Below are 19,961 nucleotides of genomic sequence, written 5' to 3'. Positions count from 1 at the left end.
TCACAGATTTGATCTTGGATGCCAAGTAGTATACATTATTGTACCTTAGTCTCTCCCAGGTGTAAGCAGAGACAGGGCTTCTCAAACTTTCTTGACTCAAGGCCGGCCCATAACATTAGGCATCCTGACTGAGGATCCCCTCCGAACTTTTGATATATTTACTAAGAGAGGTTGTTCATTTGTATCGGTAGAAGTACTACTGTTTTAAATACTGTGGTGTAAACCTGCCTGTAAAGGTAAGCGTGAGCAGTATGGTTTATTTTATTAATGTAGGGGGAAGAAAATGTATCAAGAACTTCTACCGTAAAAACTAAGTATATTGGCATAAATCCTGTATTTATTTGTATTTTATAAAGTACATTAATTGCCTATTTTGTTCACTCCATTTTGCTGTATATTGGTACATACTGTTAGCGTGGACATGAACTGATGTCAATGTTACGTCAAAAATAACCCCAAGCACCGAGCAGCATTCACGTAAATTAATTGGTCCCCTGTCTGGGGAACATTGCTTTGTCAGGGTCATTTGGGAGAGGACAGTTTTGAATGTGTTATCGCCCCCATCTTAGAACCAGTACTCGACAAAAAATAAACAAGTTCTGTGTAAGAATCTGTACCGTACTTTTTTGTTAATAATATCCCTGTTTAAATGCATCATTAAAGGTTGTGGGAACATCTTCCAATTTTGCAAAGCCCAGTCTTGCAACAGAACAATTTTCAGTAAATGAAAAAAAAAAACATTTCCAAATGTGTTAGAGAAGACATTGAGTGTCCGTTTAATTTACTTTTAAATCCGCACCATATATATATTTTATATATATATATATATATATATATACTGTATAATATATATATATATTTATATATATATATATATATATATACACATACATACACACACATATACACGGTTTGAAAAAGCTAATGTGTCAACTTCTGGTGCTACACATTTGCTCATAAGTCGTTAAGTGTTTTACACTTGAATATATATATATATGTTGGATGGCTTAAAATATTTCTTCCTAAAGCTGTGCTACTATTGACTGGAGACGTTTGGCAGTGACAAAGGAATTGGCATGTATAAATGTATGTGGGGTTTATTTAACACTCTCTTACATATGTGGGGTCTGTAACACTCTCCACTGCTTTTTAATTGGATATTTCTGGGATTGCCTGGTATGGTTAGAGTATCTGCACAAGTGGTTCAAATAATTTTACCGTTGTTATGCTTGTAGAGGAAAAGCAAAAATGGCAACAAAAAAAGAGAGCTTTCAGATACCTCTCTTGTTTTTCACTATATCAGCAACATTAACTTTAATCTTAACTGTCTTAACAGCTATTGGTTACTATTAATGTTCTAAAATGCTAGTTTATAGGACCTTATCAGCCTTGGTTTGCTGTAGATCACCTCAGTTTCATTTGGATCCTGACAGACCTACGGTGCCAAATAACATTTTTCTGGCTGGGTGAGGTTCTCTTACATACATAATACCCAGTACACATGTTTGAAAACATAAGCACACTATTTATGTTATACATTGTATCATTTACCAAACAGTTACTGTGTATGAATTTCCAGGACTGCTGCATAGGAAAAGGAATAGAAAAAAAAAGGTTCTACAGAAAACTTTTAAAAAAATAACCACACAAAAGTCAAAATATGGTCAGGATATCTTTTTTTCCCCAGTGTCAATTTTACTGTTCCAAAGTTTTTCCATTTAATAATTTATCAAACAAGAGATTCACTACTATACACTGAGAAGTGTACATACAACCTGAAAAAGCAGCACTGTCCCTTTTTTGTTCTTAATTTAGGCTCTGCATAGGAAAAAAAAAAAAGAAAAATAATAATAGAACACACACAAGAGACGTGTATTTTTAATATACACCAACTAAAAATAATGTTTTCATGTTTGCAGGTAAAAAAACAGGTAAGAAAAGAAATATTTAGCAATATTTCCCTTGGGAAAACGGAAAGATTAATTTGAAGTTACTCAGTATCAAAAGGGATAGTACGTCTTTAAAGCTACAGTTCCTGTGAAACAAGACTTAATTCTAGGGGGCTTCTGTTTCCTACTTGGTGGGTCACTTAAAATCCTGGACAATGAAGTGTAACTAACTGCCATGCTGTACAAGAACATCATTTTTCAAAAGTCAGAAGCGGTTTGTCCTCCAGGCCCATATGTTCAGGTTTAGATCGCTTTTGTTCTGGCGCCTCTTATCTAATGTCAGTATAACTTCTGTGAAATTTCTCTTTTAAATCATGACACGTCAATACCGCACAGGCAACAACTTACTTTCAAGGACTGTTCTGTTCAACATTTATTACAGTTGGCAGGTGAAACCGATAAAAGACTTGACAAAATACTGTTCTTTTTTAAAAAGGTACAGATGCAACCATCATTTTTCAGAATATTCTTTGTAACCTTGCATATGTTTCACTATGTTACCATTAAAATCAGTTTAATATTAACAGGCTGCCTTGTGGATAACTGACTTTTGGATCTACAACTTGTGGTGCCAACTGCTTATTAAATACATTATTATGAACATGGACACTCAAAATGATATGCTTTATCTTGGGTGAAAATCAAGACGGAAGATTCCCTATTCTGTTAAAGATATATCCAGGCATCTTTAAATCTGTCTGTTATTTTTTCAGTGATGGTCCCACCCTCCCCCAAAATTAAAGATCATTAGAAATTTTCAATCTACAAAAAAAGTACCCAAATGTTTTCTTTTTCAAAAGTTGTATTTCTTTGTGATACCACTGCACTGCATATAAAAATTGGAAGAAATTTCTGACAAGGAAGAGAATGATGGTTTATAAGCTAGTGCTTGTTGTTTTCTGTTATCAGAGGTGTGTGGTTATTCACATGTCCATCCAGGGGACTGACCTAAGAAAACAAGAAGAGAACAAGTAAGACAAGTATGTTGTTGAAATACACTGTAGGTGTACATCACAACAAGGTTCTCGTTGTATGACCGCAGCCATCACATTCTTAGTGGCAGGATAGTAAAGCAGCTTCATAAAAGGTTAATTTGCTGTGACATCATTTAGACACTAAGTGCACAGTACAGATTTCCTGGTACACTGAGAACACTTTCACCCTGATTGATCACTTAACTAGGGAGCATCTCAAATTTCAACCTTCTGAAAACTGTGCTGATGTGCATATTTGACTACACTTTTAGATTTACAGTGAACGAATGCTGGGCAACCACTAAGAATTCGTAATAAGGTGATAATGTAAAATGAACAATCATTTAAACCAACACTCTGAAGTTAATTTATTGATTTTGCTGCTGCAGTTTAACAGTGGAAGCTAAATGACACTGATGTACTATATAGAGGAAGTAACAAGTACTTCAGATAGATGGTGCCATTATTAACTATTGAACAGGTACATAATGTATAGTGGATCACAGCATAGAAGACATTATTATTTGCCATATACTGGAGGAAATACATTACGGTTTCTTAGCTTCCAGAGTAGAGTAATTATTAGTAAGATATCTGAAGCTGATAAGTATTATTAAAAGGTTATAAAATGTGTTAGTTACTCAAAATAGTCCGGTTCCTCGGTTACACAATGACTGTGTATCAATAACAATCTGACATTTATTTAATATAGAACCTATCATGATGAAACTAACAAACTCATTTACATTTTATAGGCAATTTGCCTTGCGTTTCGTTTTATCCTTTTGATATGAAATCCTCCCCCCTTCCTTAGTTTTCTTAGAAATATGTTCTCTGCAGTGAATTGTGGGATTGTAGTCCTGTGATTCAACTCGACAAAGAAATACAAATTCCAGTTTCCACAGTAGTAGCTTGAGTTGGGTTGAAGGAAAGTTCACATTGACATGACGAATCGCTTGCATCTTTTTATTTTTAATTTATAGCCTTGGTGCAGGAGTAAAAATGTTAGCGCTTCCAATTGACTTTTAAAGCAGTGAGGAAGTTAATTGCCTTTGAATCATACTGTAAAGGTGAGGGAAGGGAAGCTTTTCTTATTTTGAAATCAACATATTAATAAATAGGTGCGTGTGGATTTATTTTTATACCTGCTGACAAAAGTAATTACTCAGAAAATATGAGTATCAGCAATCCCTAGTTCAAACCTTGTATCTAATCCCCAAATACTGTAACTGTTTGTTTTGAATCTTCTATGTTCATCTGATCAGCACTGTAAATTTGTTAACCCATCAGACTAGCCAACAAAAAACTGAATGCTTGAAATCTCTTTTAACCAATTGTTTATGAGAATTGAATATTTACCTTTCAACCATAGGAGTTAAGTTCAGAGACCCACAATGAGAAAAATATGGTACAGACAATTCAGAAATAGAAGAGCTTTTCCCAACTTTCTATGAAGGTTTGTGAGTTACAGCCCCCTTACAAGTGTTACTGAACACCCTTTAGTGCTTACAACAAACACTCAACTTACAATTGCTGTCTCCTGTGCTATATATGTTACTAAAATATCATTGTTTTGATATTTTTATTCATATACCCTGGGTCATAAATCTACTTAAGAATGAAACTGAAAGAGGGGCTCCCGAGTGGCGCGTCCGGTAAAGGCACTCCGCGTGGAGTGCAGGATGTGCCCTGTAGCCTGGAGATAAGCCGGTTGGAGTCCAGGCTATATCACTGCCAACCATGGACGGGAGTTCCCAGGAGGTGGCACACAACTGGCCAAGCGCCACCCAGGTGGGGAGGGCTTAGGTCAGCCAGGGTGTCCTCGGCTCACCATGCACCTGCGACCCCTGTAGACTGGCCGGGCGCCTGCGGCGTGCCTGTAAATTGCCAAGAGCTGCATGGTCCTCCGACGCTGTAGCTCTGAGGTGGCTGCATGGCAGGGCCAGCAGAGTGAAAAGAAGGGAACGGCTGACGGCAAACGTTTGAGGACACGCGTGTCCGTCTTCATCTCTCCCGAGTCAGCGCGGGGGTGGCAGCGGTGGGCCGTGTCGAAATTAAAATAATTGGGCTTTCCAAACTGGGTAGAAAATAAGAAAAAATAATTGGTGATTCCAAATTAAAAAAAAAAAAGAAAAAAAAATGAAACAGATCAAATTATTTATCAAATCTTCAATGTGAATCTGTAGAAGGCAAAATGACACCATGAAAACTAACGGCATCTGTATAGAAATAAAATGCACTTACTACATCACTGACGCAGATTTTTTATTCCTACACGATAGCTAGCATTTGAAGACAGTACAGATGAATAATAATAACTAAATTATCATCATTGGCTTGGTTAAATGCACATGAAAATCGACTCTACAGTCATGACTGTTGTCACATGAATACATCGTGAAACAGCAAAAGGACGTCCTTGTGGCAGCGCAACTTTTAGGGCAGGGTCATTCGCTTTCTCACGATAAAAATAGCTGTAAAACCCATGTAAACCCAACCCAAAAAACACACATACACACTATGTACATTTATGGACTACTTCAACACTAGAACTGCCGCGGTTATACTCATACCTACAACCGCTTAACTTCACAAAAAAGCACTCCTACCTTTAAAAGCACTCCTTCAAAAAATGAAAAACTATAATAAAACATTTCAAAAGAAACTAGTGTGTAAACAGGTTTATGTACATTCAAAACTGTAAAAACAAAAGTAATTTTTAAATCAAACGAAAGTAACATATGATTTCTCTTGCGTGTGTGTCACTCTGTAGCACAGAATTCAGGTTGAGCTGCTGCAGCCTGCTGCTTTGCAGTTTTCTGATCAATGTTTCTGCTGAAGAGCTGTGGCTAGCTTCAATATTAAATCTTTATTCAAAATAAAAACATGTATTGTAAAAGGCGGTTCTAGTGTTAATGAAATTTAACTTTCAGATGTTCCACAAACACACACACTTTTAAGTAGTAAAACTTGTACTAATTAGTAGAAATTATATTTTATAAATTTTGTGTGTGTATTGGAAAGGTAACCAGACAAACAAGTAGCTAATGCGCGGCTTAATTCAGAATATGAGCGACAACACGTGAATTCATTTCTCATGGCAACGCATGAAGCTCTCCTCACAATATTCAGAGATGTTCTTTTCCTACTTAGTAAGCAGGACACGCACAACTAAATACCCCCTCCCCTAAATGACTGAATTGAGTAATCTGCGTTGGTACGGCTATCTCTTCCTAAATCAGAACTGCATAGCAACGCATTTCCTGAAAAGTACGGCAAACACGTTGAGGAAAACTGTCATGACTTGTGCATGTAAACCATTGTTATTTTTCTAAATCTTCAGTGTATCACAACGTTTTGCGATCCTATGGAGCAGCACAACGCTTTACCAGCATTAGGCATATCCCTATTTAAAATGGCAAATGTGGGAAGTGTAACACAATCCTGACAAGAAGTTTTCCCAATTTTTTTCACCTTCATTCCTCAGTTGATTTATGACATGTGAATTCATACACCAAAACAAAATCGATATGTTAAACTGTATTTTAGCAATACGTTTAGCAAAGGACACAGCAATAGCTAGTAGTGTTTGTTGTAAACACGAACAAAATAAAATTCACAAAAAAGACAATTATACTTACATCTTTAGGCTTGTAAGTACCTAGTTTAAAACGACAACAGACAATGTCCACTAAGAAGCCAACAAGTCCATGTACCATTCCTTAAAACAAACAAACAAACAGTAAACTGTAACAGCACAACACTAGCAAGGAAGGAGCAGTTAAATCGTTGTTCTGAGCAGCTTTTTGCTGTTTTTTTTGTACTGGCTTCAAAACAGCAGGGCTGCAATGACCACATGCCAGTTACTCTGCAATTGAAACATTTAATTTTGAATATAGAGAAAAAACTTGTATAATATTTTAACATCTTAGTTAGACCTGGATCTCATTATAACACATACTGCAGATTTTCGTGGCGATACTATAGAACAGTAATGATTTAATAGCGCTAGTAAACCTATAACATTAAAAGTAAAAAAAAAAACTAAAAACAAACTTCAATTGAAAAGCATACCTGTTGTTGAGAAGATCCCTCCAATAATGCCACAGAGGCGGACGAGGAACTGCCAGAATGGCATGTGTTGCTCTGTCACTGTCACCATGAGTGAATTAATGTCGTATTTCATGAATATCCCCGATACACCATGACTGCCTGTTGCATGGTTTATTACACGTTCCTGGGGGTAAAACAAATATGTTCTTATTGTTCTGCTCTCCCTGAACATGCATTTTACACTAAAATATAATTCACTGGTGTCTTTAACACACTTCCATAATTTAGTCATCTGTACACTATTTGAAACCGAGATATTATACCGATAGCATTTTATAGGGAACATCTAAAAAGTATTGAGCTTAATTAATATTGTGAACTATTTTTTAAATCATACGAGACACTACACCTTCTCCATCTTTTCTCTAATAAGTAATTATCAAAACCAATAAAATAAATGAAATTAATGCAACAGTAACCTGCAACGTACTGTGTATGTCGGGGCATTATCAAACTAGCTACAGTACATCATCGTATTCCCAATAGGTCATAACATTTTGGATTTATATGTAGCTTTGCAGATATCTTTATGTACAGTTAAGGTGAAACGACAAAAAGATATGTTGCATTAATACAGTGGCTTTAATGACTAAACTTAAATATATAGGCGCCATCTAATCTACTATTAGAAAAATAAACCATAGCAAGGTAGTATTGTTGGACTGTCAATCAAAACACAAATTGTCTATCTGTAAGTGGGAAGCAGAGTGAGTGCTCTGGCAATAGGTCAGTGTTAAGGTCACGTGACTGCTCTGCTGGCAGATGTGCTAACCAACGGATGGTAAAAATTCAGTATTTAAAAAAATGACGTGCTTTTGGAATATTAATTCCTAAGTTTTGAGATGCAGACATGTTTTTTTCTTTTGTACTTCATAACATTCATTTAAAAATCCAATTGATGCCTACGATTCATACGATTTTGTGACCAATTTGAAGCTGTGAATAGGTTTCAATATTACCTAAATCAAGTTATTATTTAAATTGATTAATCTTCTTACATAATTTATTTATTAAAATGTTTGGATATACTGTTACTTGATTGATTACTGTCTTGTTCACAGTCAGCTTAAAATAACAACAGAATAGGTTTTGCTGGAAAATTAAAAAACTAAGTTTTTGAATGATTCAAATCTTGCTGCGGATGTATTTATTTTCAAAAGGTTTTCTTCAGGTTGTGCTGCAGCTGCGATGCATGTTTGTTTCTTTTTTTTTTGGGGGGGGGGGGGGGGGGGGGGGGGTGGGGGTCTACTTCACAGTCTTGCACCAGGGCGCAGTGAATCCTAGCACCGTTACAGAACAGAAATGTTCTGTGTCACATTAAGACGGATCGATTAACAGAGACACACACCCTTACACCCCCAGAATCTGATACTCAATAACTTATCCTAAATAACGTTAGGATCAAGTTTCATGACAAATGGATGCAGTTTTCCAGATATAAGGAAAAGTGTGTGAAGTGTAACATATGTATGACCACCTGCACTATATCCTTTTTGCAGGGATTTCCTCCCAAGCAGTGGATAAAAATAAAAAAAAAGTGTCTCAAGAGCAGTTACAATTCTGCAATTGCAAGATTTTGATATCTACTAAGGCTCACAAGGTTGTGACTGTCCTGGATTTGTGGAAAGTGCATCAGTTGCCTTATCTGACAAATAGGCTGCCAAATAGAGCATGCTGAGGAAATGCACATCCAGCTAGAGATAGAGAGATAGGAGGTACTGGTGTACAAGCAGCAGTAAAATGTTAATGAGATCGGAAGCGGACAACAGGTGAGCATAAACATTATAAATCACGTAGTAACTTACACTCAGTCTGGTAGTAAAGGCTCAGCAGCCAAAGTTAATTGACTAAGTTGGCTGCACTGAACCAGAAAAGACACATGCTATAGGTCTTTCAATGTCAAACCTTTATTATAATATATACGAAGGACTTATGAACATGTGAGGAGGCGTATGGAACCTCAAATTGGAAAACTGCCTCTATCAGCTTGTCTATGCATACACTCCAGGGTGTGCTGTCAGAATGAAATGCAGTCAGTACAGGAGCTATAGTCCTGTAAAGATTGTGCATTGCATGCAGTTTGGTGAGAACTACATTTCTCCTGGGTATTTTTTAAGGCGATGTAATGAGTTTGTGTCCAAGCTAAATCTGCAAACAATACTAGGTCTACACTAACTTTACTCAACACAGCTCTGTACTGGAGAGGGGCAATTAACACAAATACTTTAACTGTTTCACAGAGACAAAAAGATAATTTAATTCTATTCATTTATTGTAACAAATCGTTTTGTACATAATAGCACGCGCATCTGATCTCCTTTCACATACCTGTTCTGTGACCGAAAACTGGTGAGTATCTGCGGAGATCTTGTATGTTTTTAGCTTCGTTGGCACAATTGTGATGAAGTACTGGAACATGCGATTATCTGAAACAGCACAAGTAAAGGCATGTCACTGAGCTCATGCTATAGGACTTGCATTCATAATGTTTACTGACACAGGTATTGAGTTGACAGTATCGGCATACACAAGCAAGTGTGGTTGATAAAGGGTTAAACCGATCCTACTACAATTTACTATACACTATAAAAAGGATGATACATAAAAAGTGAGGAGTTTGTCTGGTATGACATTCTAATAGATAAATGTTACACTAAACCACGTTCAATATCTGAATATAATTGGGGTCTTACCCTGCAGATTGTTGCTTTATTATTACTTTATCGGTGTTAAGTTTTTAATTAAGTTATAACTGAGTTTTATTGATTAGAAAACTTTGCAATGTTTCAGATTTATTTACATACTGTAACTGCGTCCTGGCAAGAAGTAAGCTTTACACTTTTAAACCCTGACTGCCCATCGATAAAGCTGTGCTGTGTGTCAGGGGCATTATTATAAACATCACATCCGCACCACATTGTACAATTGATTTAACCACAGCAGCACATCTAAAATACAATCTAGTCAATCCATTTGACTGACAAAAGCAGTTTTTCAATGTGAAAGAGACACATCGATCCTGCAAGGTTTCATAAGTTTGCATTTTCAGTGGTGAAGAAGGTCTGCTGTTATCTGGATTCTGTTTTAACACTTTTTGCCTCGGGCTCAGAAGCGCAGACAGACATATGCATTACCCAGCAACAAAGCGTCTGCTTGAGGCAGGGTCTGCTTTAGGCAAGGGATCAATTAATACATAGCGATATTAGCACAAATGTACATGTACCCCTTCTCCTGCACTCTACCACCTCCTGATCGCCCACAATCTAGACAAACATTTTAGTCAAATGAATGTGATGGGGCTTTTAATATGATCCTACTGTACTCACCCAACTAATTCACTTATTAGGCACGCTACTCCTCTTACACCATTTAAGCTAGAAACGCCATTCAAACTTTAAAACGTGTAGACCAGTCTGGAATAGTGTGTTTGTATACAACTTTGATATCTTTCATATTTTTTAAACTATTAAGCTTTTTGTCCTTTTTTTGTCCATCTTCATTCACTTTAATGGGACTTTTTTCAACATTCTAGCCCCCCATTGTTTAAAAACTCCCAGACTTCCAACATTCTATTTACTGTAAACGATGTAACTTTTGACACAAATCAGCTACTTTGACCACTTTCCCAACAAGTAAGACAAAAAGTTAGAGTAAATCTGAAATCAAAACAGAAATAACTTTTACCAATCAAGAGGTACAGCTGTTTTAGTAAGCGCATCAACAATTTTCTCTAACTTTTTATAAACTGAAATTTTGACCAGTTTCCCAACAAACTACACAAAAAGTTAGATGGTATGACATCTTCCTCTACTTCTCTGCTATTCAAATATGAAATCAAAACAGGAATGGCGTCTACCAATCAAGAGGTACAGCTGTTTTGGTAACTGCATCAACTTCTTTCAGTAGGCTACTTCCCACTGTTGAATTAACTGTCATAGAACTTTGAGAAATTTCAAATTCTAGCACATTCTAAGCATGAGATAATTAATAAACAATGTGACTTGACACAAATCAGCTACTTTGACCACTTTCCCAATAAAGCAAGCTCCACAACTTTACTTGTAAAGTTACCATCTAGTTATTTTATAAGTCTGTGTATGGCAGTATATCTTCACAAGTAGAAGTGAACAGGCAGGGGGTAGCACTTGCTGTCTTAAGTCTATTATATACAGCTTTACTGTTTAAACACATTAAATCCAACTTTTTTTTTTTTTTTTAGTAACTAGACTGATGTAGAGAATACTGTTATGCAGCGAGTGAATACAGTCAACTAACTTTGCAGTTGACCGGAATTCAAAGGCGCCTCAGGTATTATATTTTAAATCAAGTGACGTCAACCACACAGGTTCTGAGTATAACACATGGTAGAAACTCAATATTGTATGGTCGATGTCATGGTTGGTGTTCCTTTCTGAAAAACAGGCACTGATCGGCTGATACATTCTACTGACTCCCAAATCTCTTTGCTGAAACTGAAAGGGGCAATGACTAAAAGGGTTTCCTCTGTCGCAATTGTTTTTTTTTTTTAAATAACAACTCACGTTCTACAGAGATTTTTTCTGTTCCATCCAAAGGATTAATAATTCCTGGAACTTCCTCCCCAAAAGATAAGTGATCTATTCGATGTGAAAAGTTGTAAGCTGCAACACAAGAACAAATCAAGGGAAGGCTGTACACACACACACACACACACACACACACACACACAAAAGGATCTACATGACACATCATTATTTGAATTTTGCTGCAGAGCTGGTTGTTGTTGGAAAGCCCTTGAAACATATTTTAAAATGATACCAGAGTCATTTAGCCTCTGTTGAAGTTAACTTAACAGAAAACTCCCCATCCCTTAATCTTTGAAAAATATTTAGATATTTAGAAACCGAAATTTCCATCATGAGGTCAAATACTGTAACTTATTTGGCTTGAGTGTGCATCTGAATCACTTAAATGCTTCATTATAATTACAAGATCTTTTTACAATGTATACTTCTCCATAAATCAAGAGTACTGCAACAACCTACTAAAAGAATCATCTAATCCAAAACACTGTACTTAATAAATGAGCCAACTTACTATCATGGCTAATAAGAGCTGCTAAATGAGCATGGCCTCGCGGGTGAGGAATTGCCCTGCAAAAGAAAAAAAATTGAATGAAAAGTACAGACTGGCATACAATTACACCAAATATTTGGATTCGTACTGCCCACTGTGGCAAAGCATCCCAGAATTTAAATATAATGATGGAACTGCATAATTGATAAATTTGATTTGTTATGGAGTAGGGAACGAAATAGAGACAAAATGCTTCTCATTCAGGGTTGCTTCAAAATTAGTTACTTTGTGCAACAGTTTTCTTTCAAAGGGTAATTCAGATATACACTATGTGCAAATAAATGGCATCTTGAAAAACAACATACTTGCCCACTGTTATGTGAAAATTCCCTGCAACTTTGTTGACATACAGGTGTCCATGTATCCTGCAAGCATTGGGGGGCTGTGAAGGATTATCTTCCCTGCAAGAAGATCAACATGCAGTAGAAAGGTTAATATGATTGCATACCCTTGTTTTAAAAGTGGGAGAAAGACCCTTCATTCTGTCACTCTTAAAACATTGTATGGTACTGTGACAGAGCAGGAGCCCTGCACATGTAAATAGTGTGGTTTTGGTGTTGTGAAAATAAAGTCTGATTCGCTTAAATTTAAGTTTGGCAGGAGTGTTAAGATCCCATTCCTACCAAACCCACATGTGGAATGTGGCTGGGTGTGGATGATTTGATGGTCAGTCCAGCCCCAGCCATATGTTATAAAAAGGGAGACGGATCCTTTGTTTGTGGGTGAGTTTAGGGAGGTAGAAGTTCAGTGGAGGTGACTGCCCAGCCTGAAAAATAAGCGTTGTTTGTTTAGAGGATTTATTTTTGTTTAAACCTTTTATTTTAACCTCTCTTTTGTTCCCGTTTGCTTCTCTGTTTATTTAGTTCCTGCCGTGTGTAAATAAGCAACAGCACTTTAATTGCAGCTTTCCACTGGGTCTACTTCCTGCCACTCGCCAGCCTTGGCCGGGACGCTATCCTGTCACAGGTACATTCAAATCTAAATTCAAAAAACATGCATGGCTTTTACCAGTTGTGGGTTTGTATAGCTTGAACAACTAGCACAATATATGTACAAGGAACTAATGAACAATGTGTGCTCAGAGACATCACACAGCACAAAGCCTTTGTTATAACAATGGGTTATTTGCAGCTGGCAGCAAAACTTTCCAAAAAAAAAAAAAAACCATACTGTACAAGATTACGAAAGAAGCTCAAGAATGTGTTCCGTTACATTATACAACAGGCGGTGAGCCTGTTTACATTTGGCATAGGATGGTGATCTCTGGTAAAGATTCAAATCAACAAGATTCATATCAACAGAAGAGTCAGGTAGGCAATGCTAAACAGCAGCTGCATTGCTAATTTTGTAATTCTCACTTTACAACATACTCCTGATCATTTATCAAGCACAGCTCAAATGAGCGGCTATGCTTGTGTAACACTAAAAAATAGTGCAGATGCTGTGAATGCCTGGACTCAACGTGGCATGCAATGAAACATTTCTATCGCTGCAATCCAAGGTCACAAGATAACACAATGATTCTTAAGCTTTGCCAACTGAATTAGAGGGCAACTGCTGCTACTTTTAAACTGCTGAACTGTGTGGGTACCAACCTGGGAGGCAAGGATGTTGGAGCTCCTTTAAAAACACTTTTAAATAAAACATCTTGAAGCGAATGCTCTTCTTGCAGTCGACTCTGAATGTGTAGCAGTGTTCTGAAGAATATTGAGAAGAGATATTAGTCAGAAATTCAAGTGATACTTCACCCAAACGTTTCTGGAGGTGTGGGAACCAACAATCTGAGGAATAAATAAATAGTACACATTACTTACCTTTGCCAAATTCTTTGCAGAGGTGACAGGTCAAAATGAACCTGTTAAACACACAATTAGCAAAGGTTCACAAATAATGATTCAAATATTTGCATGTATTTATCTGAACAGGGTGAAGCAGTTGCTTCCCAACAACCACAAAATAACTTACAGCAAGGCCCTTACTTTTTTGACCCCCCAAAGCAACGGATACAGATTCATTTGATGCATTGTTACCCATTTCAGAAACATTTTTACAAGTTCAGTTATAAAATCTGTATATGCGTCACAAATTATAACATGGTTTGGCGAACAGAGCTCTTCTACTGGCTGAACAAGAGCACACACAGATTGTCGTTGATCAACAGCACACTAGTAGGATGCCTTTAGTTTTTCTTTTGGAAAGGGACATTAAAACTCTCTAATGAATGCATTGCATTACAAATCTACAGCATCTGACTTGGTCATTACAGTACATGGTGCGGTATGTAAAAACGTTCAATTTGATACCCATTTTCCCTCTACCATGCAGTTTCTGGATATTTCTTTACCAAACGGTTTGCTGTTCCAGGCATGAGTTACAGACAGTATACAATACATACAGTACAGGGGTAAAACGACTACTAATTTGACTAATAGTTGAGGTAAAAATAGTTGAACAGGTCGACTCGTTGCCATTTAAAAAACTATATGAATAATTAGTTATTTGATCATGTCTAGTGCTCAATTTGTGAAAGTACTGTTTTGTAACACTTTGCTCTTTATGCTTGGAATTTGTTCTAAAATCTCATTCCTATATTAAGGATTACAACAGCGATACACAAAGCAGTTTCTGAAGTCGACTTCTGAATTCAACTCTTGAGCGCTTCCTCGAATAGTCTCTGGTTTTGCAGAGATGGTTACTTACTGGTTCATATGTTAGACCATCTGATGCTGCTACCATTGTTTCTGCTAAATCTAACACATCTGCACCAATATCTAGGGGAACAAAATATATGAATGTCAATACTCTGCATTCCTTAACTCATTTTCCCACTGTTACAATATAGGTGTAGGCTTTTACTTCATTCAAACTGTTCATGCAAGCATTTAGCAGTTACAAACTAGAAACATTTTTACAAGTAACTGCTAAACACACAGTACTGATGAGACAAGTTAACTTAGTGGTATTTGTACTTTTTAATTTAACTTGGTAAACTTGAGTCATCATTAATTTTAACATTTTGTTTCGTTAAAATCCTAAGGAAATAAACAAATTATATTTGTTAACTTTGTAACAATCAAAGTACTTACATTGGCATCTCATAGCAACAGTGACATCTATATTTAATCTTAATTTACTGTAAATGAGAAAATAAATATATTTAGAGAAACATTAGTAATAGGTCATGGAAAATGCAAGCTTTGAAAACACTAAATTTGATGGAAGAAATTGGTTCTCTCTCCCCAATAACGTGCAGTATTACACGTAGGATTTTTTTAATGCAATGCAAATAGTGAACCAATAATGGTGTGGCATTAATGTATATGTATTCTCTATACAATAGAAGCAGGCACTGTTAGTAAAAATTGGAGCATAATCCTTCTTAGGAGTACCACCTTGTCTTTACTATGTCCATCAGGGTCTAAATCAGGTCAGATTATGGGTGATACTGCAGCAGCTAATTTACTAGTTCTTTAAAAACAATCAGATTATGCCCTGTGGCTACCAATGTGAGAACGTGGTACAGCCTAGATATTGTCAATGGAAAGGCCTGGACAGGCCAAATCATAGACTCTTCTGGTACAGAGTAGGTTGCCACACTTCTCACCATGGGAGGCATATTCAATACAAAATGAAGCAGTACAATAATTTATGAAAAACATACCTGGAAAAATCTTTGTCGACTTCATATTCATATTTCATCCAGGTATGCTGATACACAAAGAACTCCAGAATGGCTAACACAGCCATGGTTGTAAAGGCTATTAAAGAAACTGGAAATGAAAAAAGGAGACCAGTTTATTTTATTACCAAGATTTCTTTTAAAACTCCAAAATTACTTTTACCTTATTTTCTAGTTCTGGATCTTTGCAACCTTGGATCCTTAAACTGTCACCTCTTGGCATCATGGGCACATGTCTGCATAAGGTGCACTGCACCACAGCAGAAATATGCTATTTTTATGGAGGGTTTGTTTGTGAGCTAAATAGTCATACAAACTACTGTACTGGAACACAATACAATAAAACTGTCTATCAGGATGTACTGTGCTGAACATTAAAGTAGCCCCATCTTACTCCACGTCTGTACAGCTATTCTAACAACTTGTTTTCCACAGAAGGATTTAACAATCTTACTTCTACAAAATGTATACCACCCTAGATATTGTTAAACAACAAAATTAAACATTTATTTATTTGTTTTAAGCTACAAATAGATGAACAAGCAGGTGAACCCAAAAGTACAATTTTCACTTAATTAATATAACCCACAAACCGTTCAAGTTGTAATTTGGATCCTGACCATATCAGTAAAACATTGTCAATATATCGTTTAAAAGCTATACTTAATATAGCTTCCCCTGATCAGCCCCTGGCTGTATCTCCCCCAAATGAAGTTCAGTATCTGACAGCACCTGTTCCTCCACTTGCTGTTGTCTCCACATAGCTTTCAGGAACTTTAGGGAAAGCATCCAGCTCTTGAACCAAATGGAGGGCCTTCTTCCGGTTCAGTCGCCTCATCATCTTCAGGGGATCCCTCCACCTCTTCCTTCATATATTCCACCTGATGACAAAAAAAAAAAATCTATTTGTTCTGAATTAAAGGATCTTGATGTGGATTGTAGCATGTGAAGGCCTATATTAACAAGCCAAATAAAAGAGGAGAGGAAGTAGGCCCTGCATGGTGTCTGAAGCCACCTCTGGGGAAAGTAAACAAACTGGTAGATCAACAACGCATGGTCCCTGAAAAATGCACACAAGAATGTTATAAAGCCAAAGATTTTTTTTTAATTTTTTTTTATTTTTATTTTTTTTAAACCGTACGATACTGGGCATAATAGTGGGATGAACTTTAAAAATTGAAAACTGTTGTCTCAAACTCAGAATAGCTTTAATTTTCATATTTAAGACCCATTTATGATCATACCGATATGTATTCATATTGATTGAAACTAAACAAAATGAGTGTTTGTACACATTGCATGCATTTAGTTCAGTGTTTGAAGAAGTCCGTCCACAGTAGATCTCACACTTCAAAGTTGTTGGGGGGTTTTTATACTAAAAGAAACATACATCACATTCTCTGTCCTATTTCAATGTTGCAAGTACACTATAGTAACTTTACAAAGTTCACATACGCCAATGGAAATGTATAATTTCTAGAAATTTCTCAAACAAATGTTTTGCTTTTGTGGATAAGGAAAAAAAAAGTTACAAGAATTAGATGTCTACAATTATTTATTGTAATTTTTTTTTTCAAAACTCCAAAAATGCTAATTCAAAAGTATTCATAGCCCGACAAGGAAAATTAAACTAATATCTAACGAGGCACCTTTAGCAATAATAACCTCTTTTAAACGATTTGGACATTAGTCAATGAGCTTTTTGCAATGATTTTTTAGTGATTTTTGACCATTCTTCAATGCAGAATTGTTCATTCAAATTCCGAGGACTTCTCTTGTCCACAGCCTTCTTCAACTCATACCAAAGATTCTCAAATCGGATTTAGATCGGGACTTTGACTAGGCCATTCCAGAACCTTGATTTTATTCTTCTTAACCATTCTGAAGTAGACTGATGTGTGCTTTCAATCGCTGTTGTGTTGGAACGTCCAGTTGCACTTTAAACCAAGTTTTGTAGCGGAGGGTTTCAAATTATTATTATTATTATTTATTTCTTAGCAGACGCCCTTATCCAGGGCGACTTACAATTTTTACAAGATATCACATTATTTTTACATACAATTACATTATTTTTTACACATTATTTTTACATACAATTACCCATTTATACAGTTGGGTTTTTACTGGAGCAATCTAGGTAAAGTACCTTGCTCAAGGGTACAGCAGCAGTGTCTCCCACCTGGGATTGAACCCACAACCCTCCAGTCAAGAGTCCAGAGCCCTAACCACTACTCTACACTGCTGCCCGGCCATGGAATCAATTTTACCATGTATTGGAACTAAGTTTCCTGTGCCATTAGAGGAAAAACAGCCCCACAGAAGGATATTACCACCTCCATGCTTGACAGTAGGTATGGTGTTCTTTTCTTAGTATGCCTCACTAGCGTGACAAAATAGTTCGATTTTTGTTTCATCACTCCACAAAACCTTTGACCAGAACTCATATTCATCATTCAAATGCCATTTTGCTAACTATAAGCAATTGTCCTTGTGACGTTTTCCTAAGAGTGGCTTTTTCCTTGGCCTGCGACCATTGAGACCTTCACCATACAATACTCGACCTATGGCTGAAATGGAAACCCCAGTCCCACCTGCAGCCAATTCACTTTGAATATCTTTCCTCACAATTCTTCTACTTGTTCTTGGTGAAAGAACCTTCTTTCTTCCTGACCAGGAGCACTGTGACAGTACCATGAGTCTTGTAATTCTTGATAATAGAAACAATAGTTGAAACTAGTATACTCAACTGCTTGGAAATCTTCTTGTATCCTTCTCCAGCTCTATGACAATAAATAATGTTCTGCCTAAGGTCTTCAGATAGCTCTTTACGTTTTCCCATATTGACTTATTGGTAAAGACAGCAGTCATCCTATGCCTAACTATTTTATACTCTCTAAGAATGTTAACCTACAATCCAGCATTTTCTAGACTTTTCTAGAATTAGGTTCTGCATTATCATATTGAAATGTCTAGCACCTTGTAGACAATATTATCATAGCATCAAACGTATGAATACTTTTGAATTCACATTTTTGGAGTTTTGCAAAAAGAATTGCTTAAATAAATAATTGCAGACATCTACTTAACTTTTTCGTCATCCACAAAAGCAAAACTTTTGCTACAAAAGACATGTCCCATAATTCTTTGTTTTCGAGACATTTCTAGAAATTATACATTTCCATTGGGGTATATAAACTTTTGACTACAAATTATATATATATATATATATATATATATATATATATATATATATACACAAACAATGTACTTCTATAGTCTAATATATTACCACCTTTTATTGAATTGCCACACTCCATGCTCCAGTGTGCTCAGGCATTAACAATACAAATTTATACAAAAAACATGTCTCCTTCATCATGGGAGCGGTTAAACCAGCATATGGGTAGCGTCAATACAAATTAATTGCCAGCTGTGATTCTGTGGTTAATACAAACACAACGGACAAATATAAAAAACTCCATCAAAAAAAATATACCTCTAAACTCCCCCAAAATGTTGCATACAATAATAAAAACGGTTACATGTTTACCTTTGTTGCATGTATTTTCCACGTCGCATGTGCCTTTCGAAACCGGCCTCTATTACAGATTAATTATAACTCAATGGTAAACCCAGGACGATAGACATTAAATTATACTATTTATTGTACAGTCAGTGCAACGGCTGTCTTCTTCCTGGGTAGTTCCCACTGCTGCTAGCTAGCTAGCTACTCACTGTTACTTCTAACCTTCGACTCCACCATGAAATACAGACCGCATCAAGATACGACCAAAGCAAACGGAACGGAAGCATTTGGAGGAGTAGTTTATGTTTTGAGCGCCCTCTGTGGGTGCAAAAAAATGAGGAACAATCGGTTCATCTGGATTCCAGTTAATTTTAACTGGGATAGTTTCCGTTTTTATGTTTGGCTGAGGTTGTTTCTGCATCCTTAATGGGCATTTGGTATAATGAACAACAACAACAACAACAACAATAATAATAATAATAATAATAATAATAATAATAATAATAATAATAATAATAATAATAATAAAAACAAACAATAACAATAAAGCGATAAGCTTTATAAGAGGTGATATCTTAAAAAGGAGTTTAAAACAAACCGTTAAA

The 19,961-nt window shown here is 36.3% G+C and overlaps 1 protein-coding gene across 1 annotated transcript; it reads right to left on the bottom strand.

Moving 5' to 3' along the window:
- Positions 1-1,659: 1,659 nt before the first annotated feature.
- Positions 1,660-19,665, bottom strand: LOC117416068 (endoplasmic reticulum-Golgi intermediate compartment protein 2-like). Its single transcript, XM_034027103.3, has 14 exons — positions 19,381-19,665; positions 16,563-16,711; positions 15,813-15,921; positions 15,238-15,284; positions 14,852-14,922; positions 13,966-14,006; positions 13,747-13,848; positions 12,457-12,552; positions 12,113-12,168; positions 11,578-11,676; positions 9,365-9,462; positions 6,998-7,160; positions 6,565-6,644; positions 1,660-2,897 (listed from the first exon to the last, which is right to left on the bottom strand). The coding sequence occupies exons 2-14, from the start codon at positions 16,669-16,671 to the stop codon at positions 2,832-2,834; spliced, it is 1,137 nt and encodes a 378-aa protein (XP_033882994.1). The 5' UTR covers positions 16,672-16,711; positions 19,381-19,665; the 3' UTR covers positions 1,660-2,831.
- Positions 19,666-19,961: the final 296 nt, after the last annotated feature.

The sequence above is a fragment of the Acipenser ruthenus genome, chromosome 7, assembly GCF_902713425.1.
Source record: "Acipenser ruthenus chromosome 7, fAciRut3.2 maternal haplotype, whole genome shotgun sequence".
Lineage (NCBI taxonomy): Eukaryota > Metazoa > Chordata > Actinopteri > Acipenseriformes > Acipenseridae > Acipenser > Acipenser ruthenus.
Note: the sequence above shows the minus strand (reverse complement) of the source record. Positions and strands in the feature narration are given on the sequence as shown.